Here is a 21,567-nt window from a genome sequence, read left to right on the forward strand (position 1 = left end):
CCGGTAGCGGAGGCAAAGCTGGTTTGCTATTACCCCCACCATCCGACTCGCCCTCCCCCTCAGACAGGAAAGGTGCAGACGGTTCCACTGCGCCTATAGGAAAATCTTCCACACTACTTTCCTGGGGACCCTTAGGCATAAGTATCTTAGTTACAGAAGGTGCCAGGGGATCATCCTCACGACCATACCCTATATTCCTCTTATGAGCTTCTGTTGCCCTTTCTGCTGCCTTTCTCTCAGAGACCTGCTGCAGTAACGTGTTATACACCACCCGCCATAACTTCCCGAATTTCTTTGCTGACTTATCATCATCCAACACTGTATCCCACAATATTTCCCCAAACTTCTTCCACTCTGCTAGCTCATGAACTGTATGAGGGTTAGAAAAAATACCCTTAGCATGGCCATAGGCTAATAACCCTGGTAACTCCTTTTTTAAATCTATCCCCTTTATCCCACGCCGCTCTAAATAGGCGGTAAATAAATCATATGCCGCTTGCCTATCCATACCTATTAATCAGCGCTGTTGCAGCTCTCCAGGCTCCGGCGGCACGTATTGGCTTAAGTCCACCGTTGTGAACCTTAAGGGTGCTTCAAATTCCGGCACCGTCCCTGCTGCCGGGACCCAAACCCAACTTCCCGACCGTGGCGTAATCCCTTTTTCTTTTAATCCGAGAAAAAGGGTAGAGATTCGGTTATGCCCGCATTCTCCACCATTTGTCGAAGGAAAGAGACCCAGACATCCGTTGATCATCATAGGCCCAATTTTATTGATCAGTACGGCGGGTTAAATACAGTTAATAATAAGCTTCATACATATTGCAAAAGTTGAGCTCAGGATTGGTCAGCTTACATATCAGCATCTACGCCTACTTCTACATTCCTATGGTTCTACTTTTGATACTTTTCACATATTCTCAGGATATATTCAGGAATATCTCTACTCCCTTTCCTCATGTTGCAGCAAGGTCACTGCTGACCTTTCCTTTTAGCTTGCTGACTGCTGGCTTTTCTCTTTCAGCTTAACCAGCGGCATTATTTCAGCGTGGCCTTTCTCAGCTAACCAATTATTAATAAATCTCTCCACACTTTTGTCAACAAAAGGAAAAGATCCCTGTTGAAATTAAGAAACAAGTGATGGTAAACAAGGAAAGTTAAAGGCACTTTTGTTCCTCCTGGCAGAGACTGAAACAGGAATCAGCGTACTGTATGCATGGGTCAAATTTCGGCCGGTTTGGCTCGGCATTGGTTGTGCTGTCTTGAAGTCGCCTGTATTGGCAGACACTTTAACATCAGAAGCCCAGATGGCTCAGTCAGTGGAACATCAGACTCTAGAATTATATTTTGAAAAGTTTAAAAATTTTAAGATATGTTAGACTGATTGTATGAGTGAGATGTTGTGAGTGTGCTTTTTGATATAGAAATGCTATAGCAAACACGTGAACAAAGTTATTTTAGCTTAATATTTTAGAATCAGGCCTGTAAGCAAGTTATAGTAAATGCTATATTTTATGTCTATAGTAAGTTTTATCTGTTATTAAGTAGTTTAAGTTATAGTAAATGCTAAATACTATTAAGGTTAAGTTTGTTAAGTTTACTTTCTGTTAAGTTCGAGGTCTGTTAAGGTTAAATCATATTAGGTTTAAGATAAGTTAGATTCTGTTAAGTTTGATCTTACATTATTTACAAATAAGTCTGTTATTTAAAATCAGTTAAATTTTGGTATAGTTAAGTTTTGTTAGAATTAAGAGATTTTACATGTAAGTTCTGTTGATTTAAAATTCTATTAAGTTTAAGTAAAGATAAGTTTAAGTAATGTTAAGTTCTATTAAGTTTAAATATTTTAAGTTTAAGTGTTTTAAGTATAAGTGCTATTAAGTTTAAGTGATGTTAGATAGATTTATGCTTTTAGGATAGGTGTTTGTTTTATGACTTGTGTTCAAAGTGTTGTTGTGAACATCAGAGAAACCTTGCTAGCTGAAAATTATTAGAATTGCCTATTCTTATGTTGCAAAGAGTGTTGCACAGTTAGCCCATAGAATTTTGAAGCCAATTAAGTTCTGTTAATTTGAAAATAAGTCTGCTAAGTTAAATATTTTAAGTGCTTCAAGTGCATACTACTTTCTCACCACTCCAAATCAACAAAGGACTGAGAATCGCCCAGCTGATGCCATTTCAGCCAAATGACTAAGGGATTACAGACTGTAAAACTGATTTTGAACTTTTCTGGGAGGCCCAGGGAAGAGGTGGATGTGAAAATCTCAAGGACAGAAAGGATCGTTTTCAGACTTGCCGTTCTTTGCCTCCTCTCCAGGTTCACATGAATGAAAACAGCTAAAAGCTTTCTTTTCTTAGTCCAATTACCACCTACCGTGCAATGCCTGATAAGGCCGGACATTGTGGCTTAGCTGGGGGTGGTTTTAACCCTTTGGGATAAAACGCCGTTGCCGGACGACCAGGGAACTGATTGACATTATTGAATCATTATCATCTTTCCATATAAAAGGACCGGCAAAAGAGAGCTGCCTTGAATGTCACAGCCCAAATTGTGCTGCTTGGGTTGCACTGTGTTGTGGAGGTTGTGATGAGACCTTTTGGTTGGATCAGTTGTCACTTTTTCATTTATGGTGTAACACCTGTAATTATAGACATACCTGAGAACATAATTGGGAGTGGGCACTGCAAAATGAAACAGGACTAAACACTGCCTCAGCTTTAGATCTTTATGAATCACATGAGCAGAAAATCTTGGCTTATTATCGGTGGGAGGTACAGTGTATTTTGAAAAGGGTTAAAGCTCAAAGTGCATCATATATAACCTCTGTAAGGTGTAGAAAACTGGTGCCTTTAACCAGTTTTCTGTTGTAGGGCCTATAAAAGGAGATCCCAATCAAGCATTAGATATCTGCATTAGAAGGTTACAAAGGTGTGGTCTTCAGGTATCGGGAACAGTAAGGTTAAAAACTGATAAGAAAAAGAAGGTCAAAGTAAAAACAGAAAAATGAGGTTTACTTTTGTTATATTGCTAGGTGTAGTAGTAGCTGAAGAATTAAGGGTAACACATTTTAATCAACCTAGAGATAATGTATGAATAACACTTGCTAGACAGAATAATCAGTCGTCGCTTTGTCTCAGCATTGCCAGTATGGTCTCCTCAAGAATTCTGCAGTCTTATTAATAATCGTGCCTTATGTATGCACAATATGGTAAATATTAAATTGCCTGCACTAAAAAGGGTATACTGCCAGTCAGAGTGATGGCTACCGCCAATGTCTGCTAATTCAATCACTTAATACTCCTTTGCATTCTCCACCTGAGGAGTTGGAGCTTTTTGGAAGTGCAAATGCTAGTATGACCAGCACTTCCAACAGTGGATGGTTCAGCTTTGATTACTCTAATTCTCAAAAGATGAGTCAGCATAAACAAACATGGGCTACTCTAGATTCATCTCTAAGCCCAGACATAGTGTCCAAACAGCTTTATAATCAATGTAAAGGCTCTAATATCATGACACCTAAGAAATTACCTACAGGAATATTTCTAATTTGTGGAGATAGAGCCTGGAATGGAATACCAGCCCAACCTCAGGGTGGACCTTGTTATTTAGGCAAGTTATCACTATTCCAGATATATATATATCTGTTAATGCAATTAAGTCATAAGATAAACAGGCAAAAGCGTAGCTTACATAATTTAGACTGTAGTCAAATAGGAGATCCATGGTTCTGGAGTAAATTTAAACAAGTGATGGTTTCAGCTTTCGTACCATGGGGTGCTGCAAGCAAAGCAATGACTCTAGCAAAACAAATAGGGTGTTGGGCTAAGGGTGAATTAAATAAAACTTCACAGATATTAGATATGCTAACTTCAGATGTACAAAGTGTTAATCACGCTGTTTTACAAAATAGAGCTGCCATAGATTTCTTATGAAGGCCATGGTGTGTGCTCAAGGCCATGGGTGTGAAGAGTTTGATGGGATGTGTTGCATGAACTTATCTGATCATTCTGTATCTATTCATGCTAAGTTAAAAGAGCTACGGCTAGGGCTTAATAGCCTTAAAAAAGAAGAAGGATTGGGAATTGATGAGTGGCTTAAAAGTTTAGGATTGGGACCATGGCTAAGAAACCTTGTAAAATATGCTATAGGGATATTAGGTGTACTCTTATTGCTTTTACTTATCTCACCTTGTTTCTGTAGCTGTATCCAAAAGATGGTTAGTAGGATGATAGAGAAAATGTGGCAAACTAACCTCCTTTCTTTTAAAGAAAAAGACGGGGGAAATGTCGGGAGTTTAGTTCAAGCATGGCTTAAAGAAAAAGGCCATGAAGCCTTGCAATTGAGAGAAAAGTAAAAGGTAGTTGCGAAGCAGTTCCAAAAGCAGTTCCCAGCCTGATTACTATAAACAATTAGACTCTCTCAGGCATCACTCTATAAACAATAAGGTTCTCAGACAGTCTTCCCATAACAAGTGAAACACCCTCTCTGGGAAAAGATGGCACCCTGGGAACAGATGTGGAAGTTTTGGGAACCTTTCATATCACAGTGGGAACACTGGTTTTGTTTTGTGTAAACAATCAACGGTATTGTAAAACAAAAGGAGTGGTTAGAGTTTTCTCTGTTAGCCTATCGTAAACCTGGATTTTGGAATATGCATGAAGTTAATTAACACTGTTATTTAAAGTGACTGATCAATCAATAAATTGGAGTTCGATGCATTATAGGATGGTCGTTCTCCCCTCACTTCAGCAGTGTACACACAGCTTTCCGCGTCCCCTGTTCTTCTAACGTCTTGTGTAGGGCCTCTTCTACTTTCCCCCACGCTTGGAGGTTTTTACCACTGCCTGCGGACTTAGAGTCCTCTGCTGAGGCGGCAGTGCACTTCTCCCGCGCTTCCCAATATAATATATTTACCGGACGTTCGATCGTCCCGAGCTCTAGGAGCCTTGCAATAGCAAGATTAGAATTCCTGAGCTCACCTTTAATTCCCCATTGCTCATGAGCCTCACTTACGACCTTTACTATAGCTTCCATGATTCGAGGGCGTCCCCTCCACTGTAGTCGGACCCGCCGCAACAGCCGCCGTCCTCTGTCCAGGCGATCCCTGTTCCCCGGGCACTGGTTCGATCCCGGGTTTTGGCACCACTTGTTGCCTTCTGATGCAAGGCAAGGCGACCTGGTTCTGAGGAAACAGCACAGCGACCCAAACTCTCCAGGGTCACTCGGGCCAAGAACACACGCAGACACCAGTATGGTGGACGGTTCAAGACTTTTATTGTCCCATCTCGTCGGGTTTTATACTGGGAAAGTTTTTTCTCTACGTCAGGGGGTCTTGCCTTACTGTAATTGGTTAATAAGGAGTCAAAAGTTATTAGTGTTAGGGGGAACTACATTCTTGGGTGATCCCTTATCACTAGGCATTAGGGGGAGAGGAATCCTGCTGCTTTCCGTGACATCGAGAGATTTTCCAAGTGCCTGACCCTATCTACCACAGGTAGATTCCCAACATGTATCACAGGGAATGTGAGTGACCAGGGCTATGCCCAAAGTGCCTCCTCCAGTGGGGGATGGAGCTGGAGCAGCACACAAAGCTCTTCCCGCACTCGGGGCACTCGCAGGGCTTCCCTTACCGGTGCCTCCGTTGGTGTTGGTTCAAGTTAGAGCGCTGTGAGAAGCTCTTCCCACACTTGGGACACTCGTAGGGCCTCTCACCAGTGTGGCTGCGCTGGTGGTAGATCAGGTTAGAGTGCTGGGTGAAGTCCTTCCCACACTCCTCACACTTGTAGGGCCGCTCCCCAGTGTGTATGCGCTGGTGACAGATCAGGCTAGAGCGCAAGGTGAAGCTCTTCCCACACTCCCCACACTCATGGGGCCGTTCCCCAGTGTGGGTCCTCTGGTGCCTGATCAAGTGGGAGCTCCGGCTGAAGCTCTTCCCACATTCCTCACACTCGTGTGGTCTCTCCCCAGTGTGGATGCGTCGGTGCCTGACAAGACTGATGTTCTGCCTGAAGCCCTGCCCGCAGTCGGGGCAGCGGAACGGCCTCTCCTCTGTGTGCGTGCGCTGGTGCAGGAGAAGATTGGAGCTGGTCGGAAACCTCTTCCTGCATTGATCACACTCGTAGGGCCTTTCCCCAGTGTGGGTCCTCTGGTGCCTGATCAGGCCAGAGCTCCAATTGAATCTCTTCCCACATTCCCCACACACATAGGCTTGTTCCCCAGTGTGGATCACCTGGTGCTGGATCAGACTGAAGCTCGTCATGAAGCTCTTCCCACATTGCCCACACTTGTAGGGCCGTTCCCCAGTGTGAATCATTTGGTGGCGGATCCGGTCAGAGCTGGATCTGAACCTCTTTCCACACTCCCCACACTCGTAGGGCTGTTCCCCAGTGTGGATCATCTGGTGGCTGCTCAGGTAGGACCTGAGTTTAAAGGTCTTTCCACATTCCCCACACACGTGGGGCCTCTCTCCACTGTGGGTCCTCTTGTGGCGATTCAGGCTGGACCGCCACCTGAAGCTCATCCCACATTCAACGCACGTGTGGGGCTTCTCCCCATCATGGAGCAACAGGTCCGAGCTCTGGCTCGATTTCTGCCTGCCTTCCCGGCCCAGGCTGGCTCTTTCCCCCTCAGATCCCAGCCAGCTGCGTTTGCAGCCCCTCCTCGTGCGGCATCTCCAGGGCTTTTCCTCCCCATTGGATTCCTGCGCCGTGGAGCCGCTCAAAACAGCCTCTTCCACCAGGTTCTGCCGCGGGCATTTGTCCTCCCTGCTCTCCATGCTCAGCTCCTGCTCTGGGGGAGGAAGGACAAGGACAGGATGGGATTTGCCTCCGTGCCACAGGCAAGGGCAAGGAGATCCCCCCAGGGCTGTGCTGCAGCCGGGGCTGTGCTGGGCTGGGAGATGGAGCAGCACAGAGGGGAAAGGGGCACTGACTTCCTCCTCACCCGCCTCAGTGTCTTGGGGCATCTTCCTCTTTCTTGACAGCCTGTCAGAGGTCGGGAATGGGAAATCCTGGTTTGGTGAAAACAAGGGATGAGCACATTGAGTTTGAAGGTCCCTCTGCCCAAGTCCATCTCTACAAGTCACTGGACACCGGGGCTCCAGAAAAACTTCCCAAACACCAAGATTCAGCCCTGAAAAGGCCTCCCAGGAGTTCCCCGTCCCTGGTCCCTCCCCTCTGCTCTTCAGGGGTTCCCCCCGTCCCAGCGGTTGGGGTCACACTTGGATTGAGGGTCCCCATTCTCCTTGGTGCCCACCCTGCCCAGGCTGCTGGCAGTCCCAGCAAGGCCAAAAGCTCCCCACTCTTGGCTCTCCCCATTTCGGGATGCCGGGGCTCTTGGGCTCCTGGGCTCCCTTCTCCCCTCATTTTCTGCTCGGGGCTGCAGCGGCTCCAAGGAGTCCCCCCTGCCCCTCTCCAGGCTCTTGAGGCTCCCGCCAATGGCGGCGCTCCCCCCTCTCTGGGCTCCCCACTTTGGGCTCCTGGGGGACACAGGGCTCTACTCCTCCAGGCTGCCTCTGCTGGCAGCCGCCACTGCCACCCCTGATGTCCCCCCAAGGGGCTTTCCCACTCAGCCTTGAACTGCTTCATTCTCCAAACATCCCCCAAAAAAACCCAATGCAGAGACCCCCCAGGATATCTGGGCCGAGCTCCCACTCCCCAGTAACCATCTCATGGGTGGGGGCTGCGAATTCAGGGAGGGTTTGGTGGTGCTGAGGCACCTAAACCTGCACTGTTTCCCACAGGAGTGGCCAAGGGAACAGCAGGGCTGGGGGCAAGCCACAAGGAAGGACTACCACAGCCACATTCCTGGATTCACTCCTCCACCAAGGAGCTTGCAACCTGGAGGGGATATCCCACAGGAGAGCAGCTCCATGTCACACCCCCAACACCTGCCCTGCTCCAGGGCTGAATCCAGAGCCTGCTTCTCCCTGCCTGAGAGCACAGAGGGAGCTGCAGGACATCTCAGCTCTCCCTGGATCCTTCTCTTCTCCAGGTGAGCACCCCCAGCTCTCCCAGCCTAGCTCCAGATCAGAGGGACTCCAGCTCTTGGAGCATCTCTGGTGCCTCCTCTGTGTGGAGAGTATTATTAATAATTGGTTAGCTGAGAAAGGCCACGCTGAAATAATGCCGCTGGTTAAGCTGAAAGAGAAAAGCCAGCAGTCAGCAAGCTAAAAGGAAAGGTCAGCAGTGACCTTGCTGCAACATGAGGAAAGGGAGTAGAGATATTCCTGAATATATCCTGAGAATACGTAGAAAGTATCAAAAGTAGAACCATAGGAATGTAGAAGTAGGCGTAGATGCTGATATGTAAGCTGACCAATCCTGAGCTCAACTTTTGCAATATGTATGAAGCTTATTATTAACTGTATTTAACCCGCTGTACTGATCAATAAAATTGGGCCTATGATGATCAACGGATGTCTGGGTCTCCTTCCGTCGACAAATGGTGGAGAATGCGGGCATAACCGAATCTCTGCCCTTTTTCTCGATTAAAAGAAAAAGGGATTACGCCACGGTCGGGAAGTTGGGTTTGGGTCCCGGCAGCAGGGACGGTGCCGGAATTTGAAGCACCCTTAAGGTTCACAACGGTGGACTTAAGCCAATACGTGCCGCCGGAGCCTGGAGAGCTGCAACAGCGCGCGCTGATTAATAGGTATGGATAGGCAAGCGGCATATGATTTATTTACCGCCTATTTAGAGCGGCGTGGGATAAAAGGGATAGATTTAAAAAAGGAGTTACCAGGGTTATTAGCCTATGGCCATGCTAAGGGTATTTTTTCTAACCCTCATACAGTTCATGAGCTAGCAGAGTGGAAGAAGTTTGGGGAAATATTGTGGGATACAGTGTTGGATGATGATAAGTCAGCAAAGAAATTCGGGAAGTTATGGCGGGTGGTGTATAACACGTTACTGCAGCAGGTCTCTGAGAGAAAGGCAGCAGAAAGGGCAACAGAAGCTCATAAGAGGAATATAGGGTATGGTCGTGAGGATGATCCCCTGGCACCTTCTGTAACTAAGATACTTATGCCTAAGGGTCCCCAGGAAAGTAGTGTGGAAGATTTTCCTATAGGCGCAGTGGAACCGTCTGCACCTTTCCTGTCTGAGGGGGAGGGCGAGTCGGATGGTGGGGGTAAGAGCAAACCAGCTTTGCCTCCGCTACCGGCTTCGGGCGAGTCGGATGGTGGGGGTAAGAGCAAACCAGCTTTGCCTCCGCCACCGGCTTCGGGCGGGTCGGACGGTGGGAGTGGGAGCAAGCCAGCTTCGCCTCCGCCGCCAGCTTTGCCTCCGCCGCTTCCCCTCAATGAGCCGGCTCCGGTTTCACTGTCAGCTCTAGCGGGGGGGTCACTTCCCCCGCGTGAGCCAGCCTCTGCTTCACTGCCTTCCCCGTGCGAAAACTCGGTGTCTGCACCGAAGCGCCAGCAGCATAGCACCCTTAAAGAGCCAGATCCCATCCCAGGGGCACACCGTGATCCATGGGGGGAGATGGCTAAACAGAGGAGGGAAGCTTGGGCTGCTTTGGCGAAAGAAGTAATGCAAATGGGGGATGGTGAGGCGGTGGAAATAGCTTCTAGTCTTGCATGCCCAGTTACATACACACCACACTATGATGCACAGGGGAACCTTACGCATAATATAGCAGAATATACTCCCTTAGATTGGAAGCTGTTAACTCAGCTATGTTCTACGGTTAGTCAGTTTGGAGTAAAAAGTGAACCTGTTAAGCAAATGCTAGATTATCTTTTTAATACTCAGGTTTTATGTCCTAATGATTTAAGAGGAATAGTTCGGTTGATATTTACTCAGCATCAGCAGTTGTTGTTTAATGCACATGACCCATTACATGGAGTAACAGTAAAGGAGATGATGGGCTTAGAGGCATTTTTACGTACAGAGGCACAGATGATAACGGGAGAAGATAAACTTAGGGAGTCTATGTGGTTAGTGAGTGCTGCAATTGACATGGTTAAAGAGCCAGGAGGGTTACCGGTTTATATGGGCATTAAACAAGGTAGAGAAGAATCATTTGGAAATTTTATCGATAGAGCAGCTACTGCTATAGATCGGGCTGGTGTTGCAGGGCCCTATTGAAGTAGTGTGCCTTGCAAAATAGTAATCCAGCAACCCAAAGAGTGTTAGCTGCTTTAGGGGCAAATTGGGCTATTGAGGAAGCATTAGAGTGAATGGCATTAATGCCAACAGCTTCACAGGCATTTATAGTAGAAGCCTTAAAAAGGAATTAGGATTAGGGTTGCAAAAGCATAGTCTACTCAAAATCAGGTGTTAGCTGCTCTTGCTCCTCTCCGAAGCGGCTCACTGGTGGTCACGTAAGGAGGCTCGAGACCATTCATCAAGTGTTACCGATGCGGCAATGAGGGACAGACGCAAGTTGCCGCCGTGTCATCGGAGACACCAGCTGCTGCCGTAACATCGCTGCTACCTCCTGTCTGCAACCCGCAACAACAGGGAGCCTCGGCTTGGACTTATCAGCATCAGTAGACGTCACACTAAGGACGAACCGGCCTGAGAGGATACCCACTGGAGTAAAGGGCCCTCTTATATTAAATGGACAAACATGTGGAGCATTATTGCTGGGACGTTCTTCTACAACTATGTTGGGATTATTTGTTTTGCCTGGTGTTATCGATGCAGACTTTACTGGGGAAATACAAATCATGGCTTACACCCTTTATCCTCCGATTAAAATTACAAAAGGACAACGCATTGCACAATTGGTACCACTGTCACAAATGACATCAGGAATACAATCATTTACTGGACAAACACGGGATGAAAAAGGTTTTGGCTCTACTGGTGTTACACTTTTAACTGTGGATTTACAAAATAGACCAAAGCAAAAGGTTGGAATTACTTATGGGCATCAAAGCATTACCCTTTATGGATTATTGGATACAGGAGCAGATACTAGCATCATTTGTCCAGAAGCATGGCCACAACACTGGCCTCTATTTCCCTCATCAAACATGCTCACAGGAGTGGGAGGATTTACACTGGCAAGCAGGTCGCCGTCTTTGTCTGTGTGTATTGAGAATCAACAAATATCTGCTGTGTTTTCAATTGTTCAACTGCCTCCTACAGTTTCTTGTTTAATTGGAAGGGACATTTTAACACAATTGGGAGTGGTGTTAACTAATCAGCACCCTTTGGGGTAATTGCCATTGCTTGGACTTTCCCCATTCCACTCACCTGGAAAACAGATACACCGGTGGTGGTTAAGCAATGGCCATTAAAAGGGGAGAGTCTTATGCATGCCCATGAATTGGTACAGGAACAATATACAAAAGGGACACCTACGTTTATCCACAAAGCCCTGGAAATATTTGGGATGGACTCTGATGGATCAAATAGTAATACCACAAAAATTGGAATTACAATTGGACATTAAAACTTTACATGATGCACAGAAGTTGCTGGGAGACTTACAGTGGCTGAAGCCTATTGTGGGAATACCAAATCATTTACTAGAAGCCCTACGGCCTTTGTTGAGAGGCGTGGACCCTACTACTCCTGTACACCTGACAAAGGAGCATCATCTTGCCTTGCAGCAAATTAGTAACTGTGTACAGCAAGGGTATGTGTCTCGTCGACAACTCGACCACCCCATTGACCTTACTATCTGGAATAGCCCTTGCCACTTGCTTGGTGCCCTCTCTCAGTTGCAGAAGAAAACGGGGGAGATACGGGTGTTGGAATGGTTATCATCACCACTACAGCATAAGAAAACAATATCTTCAAAAATTGAACAATTGGCTGCATTAATCAAAAAGGGGCGTCTCAGAATTCTTGAAGTGGATGGTAGAGAACCTGCTACTATTAGATTGCCTATGGAAAAAGAAACCTTGGACTGGTACTTGATTAATTCAAAGAATTTACAAGAAGCATTATTGATGTCACCTGCTAAAGTAGAGACTAGTAAATTAGTGCCTAGAGTTTTGCAATGGATGACAGAATGGAACTGGATTACTCGACCTTTGAGAGAAGAACGCCCCATAGAAGGAGCTATTACAGCTTTTACAGATGCAGGAAAGAAATCAAGGCGTGCTGCTGTTACCTGGCAAGAAAAGGGACAATGGAAGCATCAACTCCTCACAGCAGACCCTGCAGATAGCTTACAAACTTTGGAATTGTTAGCAGTAGTATGGGCGGTATCCAACTTACAGGAGCCTTTAAATGTGGTCACAGACTCTATGTATGTTGCAGGAGTAGCCAAACGAATAGAGGAAGCAGCAATTAAGGAAGTGAATAATAAACGATTGTATGAGTTACTGATACAGTTAAGGAAGGCTTTACGAGAAAGAAATGCAGCATATTCTGTGATTCATATTAGGAGTCATAAATGGTCTGAAGGTTTAGGAGAAGGGAATGAACGTGCAGATAAATTGGTTACCCTACCCATTGATAATTCTTGTCCTATTGACAAGCACACATTGGCCAGAGAAGCACATAGTAGATATCATCAAAATGCAAGAGGTTTAGCAAAACACTTTGAGCTGAGTTTGTCAGAAGCCAAGGCTATTGTCAGAGCATGTCCAACATGTAGTTATCATAATGGTGGGATAGGTCTAGGCATCGGGGTAAATCCTCGAGGTTTAGAAATAAATGAGAAATGGCAAATGGATGTTACACACATAGCCAGATTTGGTAAAGTCAAGCATGTGCACGTCACCATAGATACATATAGTCATTACATATGGGCTACGGCTCAGGCAGGAGAGAAAGCTACACATGTTATCAGACACCTGTTAAGTTGTTTCGCTGTTATGGGAGTTCCAAAGAGTATTAAAACCGATAATGGTCCAGCTTATGTAAGTGCTAGGGTTCGGAAATTTTTGAATCAGTGGTCTGTTAAGCACGTGACAGGTATTCCACACTCTCCTACTGGACAGGCAATAGTGGAAAGAGCAAACGGTACCCTTAAGCAGTATATTGAAAAACATCAAGATTTGGCAGATCCACAGGCATGTTTGTCTAAGGTTTTGTATGTGATTAACCATTTATGCATTTTTGGGGAAGATGATACCCCCCTTGCAATGAAACATCATCCGAGGTCAGGTCAGGAAAATACTAAGGAAACAGAGGTCTGGGTTAAGTATAAGAACCCGAGTACAGGATTATGGGAAAAGCCTGCAAAAGTATTATATTGGGGTCGGGGGTATCTTTGTGTTTCCTCACCTACAGGGCCTTTGTGGGTGCCTGCTAAGTGGACTAAACCTGTTTTTGATGCAGCCTCTGGTGGATCGCCTCACGGAGGAGGACAGGGAGCGACTGGGGAAGAAACTGCTTCTAGTCCTACAACCACTACTGTTACAATTGAAGGGGTACTCGGAAGCGTTGGACAGAACACTGACACGTCACTATCGGACAGCCCAGGAGCTGATTGGTTTTATTGACTCATTATCAACTTTTCATTTAACGAATCCAGCGAAACTACATTGCCTTGACTGTCACAATCCACATTGTGCTGCCTGGATAGCTCTACGTTGTGGGGGTTGTGAAAGAACTTTTTGGATAGAACAATCACTATTGTGGGATTTGTGGTGTCATACTTGTGAACAAGAGCACACGTGGGGTAAAAGTTGGCAAGATGAATTAAGGAGACAAACAGGGCAAAATGCATATATAGCTTTAAATCTTTATGAGTCTCCTGAACAGAAAATTCTTGCTTATTATCGATGGGAACTACAATGTATTGTAAATAGAATTAAGGTTCAAAGTAAATCACGTATAGTTTCTATAAGGTGTAGGAAATTAGTGCCTTTAGCACAGCATTCAATTGTAGGACCCTTCAAAGGGGATCCTGATAGAGCATTAGATTGCTGCATTGACAAGTTGCAAAAATTGAGTTTGCAAGTGGCAGGACCAGTGAAATCAGGAGCAGCAAGATTAAAGACAGATAAGAAAAAGAAGGCAAAAGGGGAAGGGTCTCATTTGAATAAGGTTATCAGTGATTGCTAATTAATTTTCTATGATTAGAACACTTTTACAGTTGTGGGACCCTCGGGAAGATATAGTTGTTGAGGAGGATAACGAACAAGAACTACGATTACGAAATAAGATACGTCTTGTGTTAAAGAGAGACCTTGAGCTGTTAGCCTCATACAGTAAAAAGGCAGAAGAGGCTTTGCGATCACCACCATTGAATTGGTTGCTTTGGATTGAAGAACCACAATTTCATACTGGTCCTTACTTATATTCACTTCCTTGTTATGTTTGCAAAAGGGATAATGATAAATGCTATGCATGGGTAGCTTTGCATTGTGCAGATTTTAATCAGGTTTATTGGTATTCACAGAGGTCAGTAGATTATTTATGGTGTAAATCTTGTTCTGGAAAGTGGATTCGAAATTATTTCTGGGTTAGAGCTCTTGAACAAAGTACTGGCCTGCCAGGACGGACAGGATTACAGCTTTTTGAGAGTGCAGAACAAGTGATTATAGCATATCTTAGGTGGAAGTTGCAGGAAAACCTTAGAGTATTTGAAATTACTAAGGCTTCACGCATCATAGCAGCTCGCTGTAAAGCTGATTTGCCTTTAAACTTATCTCATGCTATACTTGTGAGCAAGGATGCTGATTTAGAATTAGATCAGTACATTCAAAAATTAACTCAGCCCTACAATAGACAATCTAACAAACCAGGGAAAAGACAGCGAAGAAAGGAAAAACAACGCAAGCAGAAGGAAGAAAGGGAGAAGCAAAGCAAGCAGAAAGAAAAATGAGGTTTGTTCTTGTTATACTGCTCAATGCTGTAGCAAGTGAAGCAGTAGGAATAACACACTTTAGTCAACCAAGGGAAAATTTATGGGTGACACTTGCTAATCAAACTAACCAATCATCACTTTGTCTTAGTCTTGGAGGAGTCACTAACCCATTTCGAACATGCCTGGTGGGACTTCCGGTGTGGTCTCCTGGAGAATTTTGCAGTTTGATAAACAACCAAACCTTATGTATGTCTAACATGTCAAACATCACATTGCCAGTGCAACAAGGGTATACTGCAGGTCAGAGTGATGGCTATCGTCAATGCTTACTAATCCAATCACTTAACACCTCTTTGCATTCTCCTCCTGAGGAACTGGATCTTTTTGGAAGTACAAATGCCAGCGTATCTAACACTACAGCTGGTGGATGGTTTAGCTTCAGACTTTTGGGTGCTCAGAATTTAAACCAACCTAAAGAAACATGGGCCACCCTAGATTCATCCCTGAATGTGAGTGAATTCTCTCCACAGCATTACAATCAATGTAATGGCACAAATATCACAGCACCAATGAAATTACCCACAGGAATATTTTTGATTTGTGGAGACAGGGTGTGGAATGGCATACCAGCTAAACCACAGGGTGGACCCTGTTATTTGGGAAAATTGTCACTGTTTCACCCTAATGTGTCCTTGCTAATGCAGCTGAGTCAAAATTCAAACAGGAAAAAACGTAGCATACATGACTTAGACTGCAGCAAGATAGGAGATCCACGGTTTTGGGGCACATTCAAACAGGTGGTGGTTTCAACTATCTTGCCAGGAGGATCTGCCAATAAAGCCATGAATTTAGCAAAACAATTAGGATGCTGGGCAAGGGATGAGCTGAACAAGACATCACAAATTCTAGACATGTTAACTGCAGATGTGCAAAGTGTTAACCATGCTGTTTTGCAGAATAGAGCTGCTGTAGATTTTTTGCTCTTAGCACAAGGGCATGGATGTGAAGAGTTTGAGGGAATGTGTTGCATGAATCTGTCTGATCATTCGGTGTCCATTCACTCTAAGATAAAAGAATTGCAACAGGGACTTCACAAACTTAAGGAAGAAGACGGTTTAGGAATTGACGAATGGCTTAAAGGCTTAGGACTTGGACCGTGGCTGAGGAACCTTGTGATCTATGCTATAGGCCTGCTGGGTGTAATCTTACTGTTTTTGCTTATTTTGCCTTGTATCTTTAACTGTATTCAAAACATGGTTAGCCGTACAATAGCAAAAACATGGCAAACTAATCTCCTTGCGCAAGAAGAAAACGGGGGAAATGTGGAGAGTATTATTAATAATTGGTTAGCTGAGAAAGGCCACGCTGAAATAATGCCGCTGGTTAAGCTGAAAGAGAAAAGCCAGCAGTCAGCAAGCTAAAAGGAAAGGTCAGCAGTGACCTTGCTGCAACATGAGGAAAGGGAGTAGAGATATTCCTGAATATATCCTGAGAATATGTGAAAAGTATCAAAAGTAGAACCATAGGAATGTAGAAGTAGGCGTAGATGCTGATATGTAAGCTGACCAATCCTGACCTCAACTTTTGCAATATGTATGAAGCTTATTATTAACTGTATTTAACCCGCCGTACTGATCAATAAAATTGGGCCTATGATGATCAACGGATGTCTGGGTCTCCTTCCGTCGACACCTCTGGACTGGTTCCACCAGCTCCAGGTCATTCCTGTGCTGGCCCCCAGGGCTGGGGCAGCTCTGCAGGTGGGGACTCACCTGAGTGGGGCAGAGGAGAAGAATCCCCCCTTTCTCTGCAGCTCACACTGGGACTCAGTCCAGGCTGAGGGAGGGCTTCAGGGCTGGGACTTCCTTCTACTTTCCTCGATCTGCCTTTGTCCCTCCTCTTCCTCTTCCTCCCACTCCTCCTCTTCCATCCCTCCTTCTCCTCCTCCCTCAGCCCACCTCCTTCTCCTCTTCTATCCCTTATGGCTCTCCAAGGAGTCCCCCCTGCCAGGGACTGGTTTGTACTGGGGGAACTAGGAACGACTGAGAATAACTGTGAGCATGCTGAGGGACACTGGGATATACCAGGAGTGTCTGTTAACCATACTCAGGTGACTGGAACCACACTGGGAACAGGTGGGACCATGCTGGTGAGAACTGGAACCTCATTCTGGGGGCAACTGGGAGCAAGTGGGAGTGACTGGGTGTACGCTGGGAGTAACTGGGCATGACTGGGACCACGCTGACAGGAACTGGGATCATCTATGGATTGGCTGGCACTATACTAGGGACAACTGGGGTCACACTGAGAGGAACAGAGATTGACTGGAACTGGGCTGGGGGCTACTGGGATCCTACTGGGATGACAGGAGGAGAAGCTGGCCAATGCTGGGAGTCACTGGCATCATACTGGATCATACTGGCAGCCACTGGGACTGCACTGAGGGTGACTGGGAGTGGCTGTGAGCAACTGGCCTCAGGCTGGAAGCAACTCAGGGCAACTGGGAGGGACTGGGAACATGCTGGGAGTAACTGGGATACACTGGGAGAGACTGAAACCACACTGGGGGTAAATGGGAGCAACTGGAACCACACTGGATGATCATGGGAGCAGTGTGCCCATGCTGGGGTCATGCTGGGGTCATACTGGGATCCTATGGGAAATGGCTGGGATCATACTGGGAGTGACTGGGAAGGTGCTGGCTCCAACTGGAACCATACTGAAAGCGACTGGGAGCAACTGGGCCCACACTGGGAGTGCCAGGGAGTCACTCTGAGCATGACTGCAATAATACTGGGAGTATCTGGGACTGACTGGGGTCATACTGGGGGTAACTGGAACCATGCTGGGAGTGACTACTGATCCTGCTGGGGTCATCCTGGGAGCCACTGGGATCACACTTTGGGCAACTGCCAGAAACTGGGATCATGCTGGAGGCAACTGGGAGGAACTGGGAAAGACTGAGATCATTCTGAGCTAACTAGAACTGTACTAGGCACACTGGAATATGCTGGGGGTGTCTGTGACCACACTGGGGGGACTGGAAACACACTAGGAACAACTGGGACCATGCTGGGGGCAACTGGGAGTGAGTGGGACCATGCTGAGAGGGACTGGGACTATTCTAGAGACAACTGGGACCATACTGGGATGACAGTGACAGCAGCTGGATCCATACTGGGTGAGACTGAGATCACACTGAGGGTGACTGGAATCATACTGGGATTGACTGGGAGTGGCTGTGAGCAACTGGAAAGAATTTGGAGTCACTGGGAGCAACCTAGGGGTGGCTGGGATAGAGTGGGAGAGACTGGGAATCACTGGGATTATATTGGAGGCTCCTGGGGTCATGCTGGCATTGACAGGAAGTAACTTGGATCACACTGGGGGCCACTGGCATCAGAGTTGTAGTGACTGCGAGCGATTTGAGTTACACTAAAAGTGACCAGGATCATACTGGGAGTGACTGGAGTTACACTGCAAGTGACTGGGATCATACTGGGACTGACTGGGATCATACCTGGAGTAGCTACAATTGGACTGGGATTGCAGGGGGTGTGATTGGTCCCTGTCTGGGGGGTGCTGGGAGCTGCCAGGCGCATGCTGGGAGCCGACTGCGCAGCCACTGGGAGGAACTGGGAGCAACTGGGAATGGCAGGATGCAGCTGCAGCAGCGGCAGCTCCCTGGTGGCCCTGTGCCGGTGCCGCTCGTGATGCCGGCTCTGGCTGTGCCGTGATCCCACTGGAAGGGGATCCCAGCCAGGGACCCCACGGACATCAACGGTGTCCCCAATGTTCCCCATTCCCAGCAAAAGGTGGGAAAAGCCAGGATGGCTGGGAATAGGGATCTCGAGTGACCGCTGTATGGAGGAGTGGGTGGGGAATGGGAAAGGCAGGAATTGGGGTCCAGGGGGTCCCTGGGGGAAGGAAAAGGGGGCTCTCGGGGCTGGGAGAGGCGGGATGGCCGGGAAGGGGGTGCAGGGTGGATCCCATGCCCGGGAATGGGGGTTCGGGGGTTGTTCATGCCAGATAAGGGGGTGCAGGGCGGATCCCAGTGCCCAGGAATGGGGGTTCAGGGGCCCCCCGGTGCTCCAGGATGGGCGATCAGAGAGTCCCGGTGCCAGGGGTCCCCCTCAGTTCTCGCCGCTCCCCCAGGCCCCAGAAGCGCCCCCAGCCCCAGCGCTGGAGCCATCGCGCTGCTCCTCCTCACTCCCAGTGTGATCCCAGTACGGTCCCAGTAGAACTCAGTCACCCGGGAGCTGCTCCCAGGATGATCCCAGTACAGCCCAGTCACTCCCACTGCTGCCATCCCCCCCACCCCTCTCTCCGTTCCGACCTGGCCCGGCTCCATACCCGCTCCTCCCGCCGGCTGCGAGGGCTCCGGGACCGGGGGAGGAAGAGGAGGAGGAGGGAGGGAGGAAGAAGCGGAGCGGCAGAAGGAAGCGGCGGGAGCAGAGCGCAGGCGGAATCGAGCGGCTCCGGCGCTGCCTGAACTCCGGACCCCGGGAGCATCGCCCCCCATCCCGCAGGTGCCCGGGGAGGTTCCCCCTTGTCCCAGCTGCTGGGGTCACACTTGGACTGGGGGTGCCCCGTCCACTCGGTCCCCGCCCTCCCCAGGCTGCTGGGAGACCCAGTTGGCTCCCAGCATGAGCCTGGTAGCTCCCAGTAACCCCCAGTCAGGGTCCAATCACACCCACTCTAATCCCAGTATGATTGTAGCCACGCCCAGTATGATCCCAGTCACTGCCAGTCTGATACCAGTGCCCCCAGTGTGATCCCAGTTGCCCCCTGTCAATGCCAGCATGACCCCAGGAGCCTCCAGTGTGATCCCAGTGACTCTCTGTCTCTCCCAGTATATCCCAGTCACCCCCCGCATGCTCCCAGTCACTCCCACTTTCTACCAGTTGCTTTCAGCACAATTCCAGTTGCTCACAGCCACTCCAAGTCAATCCCAGCACAATTCCAGTCTCTGTCAGTGTGATCCCAGTCTAACCCAGCATGGACCTTGCTGCTCTCACTCTGATTCAAGTTTCATCCCATTTGCCCCCAACAGAGTTCCAGTTGTTCCCAGTTCCTCCCATTATGATGCCAGTTAACCTGAGATTAGTCCCAGTCCCTCCCAACAGGGTCTCAGTCATGCCCAGTTGCCCCAAGCGTGGTCCGAGTTGTCCCCAGCAAGACCCCAGCTGTTCCCAGTGTGGTTCCAGTCGCCCCAGTATGGTTACAGGCATTCCCAGTACATCCCAGTTACCCCAGTAAGGTTCTAGTTACCTCAGAATGATCCCAGTCTTTCCCAGTAACTCCCAGTTGCCCCAGTTATAGTCTCAGTCTTCTCAGCATGGTTCCAGAACCTTCCAGCCGATCACAGTTTCTCCCAATATATGCCCATTTTCCTCCCAACATGGGCCCAGTAGCTCCCAGTAACCCCCAGTCAGGTTCCATTCATGCCCAGTATAATCCCAGTATGAGTGTAGCCACTCCAGTATGGATTCCAGTCACCTGCAGTCTAATCCTAGTTGCTCCCAGTCATTCCCAGTCTGATGCCAGTGCCCCCAGTGTGATCCCAGTTGCTCCCAGCATGGGCCCAGCTGTTCCCAGTGTGTTTCCATCACTCCCCTATGGTTACAGACACTCCCAGTATGGTCCCAGTTGAAACCAGTTCCCTCTGCTCTAGTCCCAGTCCCTCCCAGCATGGTCCCACTCACTCCCAGTCGCCCCCAATGTGGTCCCAGTTCTCCCCAGCATGGTCCCAGCTGTTCCCAGTGTGGTTCCAGTCCCCCCAGTATGGTTACAGACAATCCCAGTATATCCCAGTTGCCCCCAGCATGTCTGTAGTCATTTCCAGACACTGCCAGTGGCCCCAGTAAGGTGTCAGTTCTTCCAGTATGGTCCCCCCAGTCATGCCCAGTATATCCCAGTTGCCTCCAGCATGCATCCAGTCCTTCCCAGTTCCTCCAGTTTGCTTGCAGCATCATCCCAGTTTCTTTCAGTTGCTCCCAGTAGCCCGAAGTGTGATCTCAGTCACTCACTTTGACCCCAGTATGATCCCAGTAAGCTCCAGTTTGATCCCAGTCACATGCCAGCCCTCCCAGTGTGGTCCCAGTATAATCCCAGTTGCTTCCAATTTCTCCCAGTATGGTCCCGGCTGCCTCCAGCATGGTTCCAGTTGCTTCCTAGATCAATCCAGTCAGTCCCAGTATGATGCCATTTGCTCCATGCATACTCCCAGCTGCTCCCAGTAGCCTAAATTGTGATCCCAGTCACTACCTTTCAACCTCAATATGATCCCAGTAGGCTCCAGTTTGATCTCAGTCACATGCCAGCCCTCCCAGTGTGGTCCCAGTTGCTTCCAATTTCTCCCAGTATGGTCCCAGCTGCCTCCAGCATGGTTCCAGTTGCTTTCTAGATCAACCCAGTCAGTCCCAGTATGATGCCATTTGCTCCCCGTCAGGCCCAGTATGAGGGAGGATGGGCAGGGTGTGTTCCCAGTCACTCTCAGATCCTCCCAGTATTAGTCCAGTCCCTCCTAGTGTGATTCCAAGATGAGCCCAGTGTGCTCCCAGTCCCTGCCAGTATGAACCAGTTGTGCTCCACATGGTTCCAGTTGCTCTCTTTCACCCTCACTTTTTTTACAGTCCCTCCCAGTATCTCCCAGTGTAGCCCAGTTCCCCCCAGCATGTTCCCAGCCACTCCCAGTTGGGTTATTTTGGGGGATGTTTGGAGAATGAAGCAGTCCAAGGCTGAGCGGAAAAGGCCCCTCGGGGGGACATCGGGGGTGCCGGTGGCGGCTGCCGGCACAGACAGCCTGGAGGAGCAGAGCCCTGTGTGCCCCAGGAGCCCAAAGTGGGGAG

At 48.1% G+C, this 21,567-nt stretch overlaps 1 protein-coding gene across 1 annotated transcript in view; it reads right to left on the minus strand.

Moving 5' to 3' along the window:
- LOC131569959 (zinc finger protein 883-like) overlaps window positions 1-6,773 on the minus strand; it is an 89,993-nt gene extending 83,220 nt beyond the window's left edge. Inside the window, exon 1 of the mRNA XM_058822288.1 lies at window positions 5,684-6,773. Coding sequence (XP_058678271.1) covers window positions 5,684-6,773 — 1,090 coding nt within the window. The remainder of the gene's footprint in view (window positions 1-5,683) is intronic.
- Between the last annotated feature and the right edge of the window lie 14,794 nt (window positions 6,774-21,567).

The sequence above is a fragment of the Ammospiza caudacuta genome, chromosome 32 (genome assembly GCF_027887145.1).
Source record: "Ammospiza caudacuta isolate bAmmCau1 chromosome 32, bAmmCau1.pri, whole genome shotgun sequence".
Classification (NCBI taxonomy): Eukaryota; Metazoa; Chordata; class Aves; order Passeriformes; family Passerellidae; genus Ammospiza; species Ammospiza caudacuta.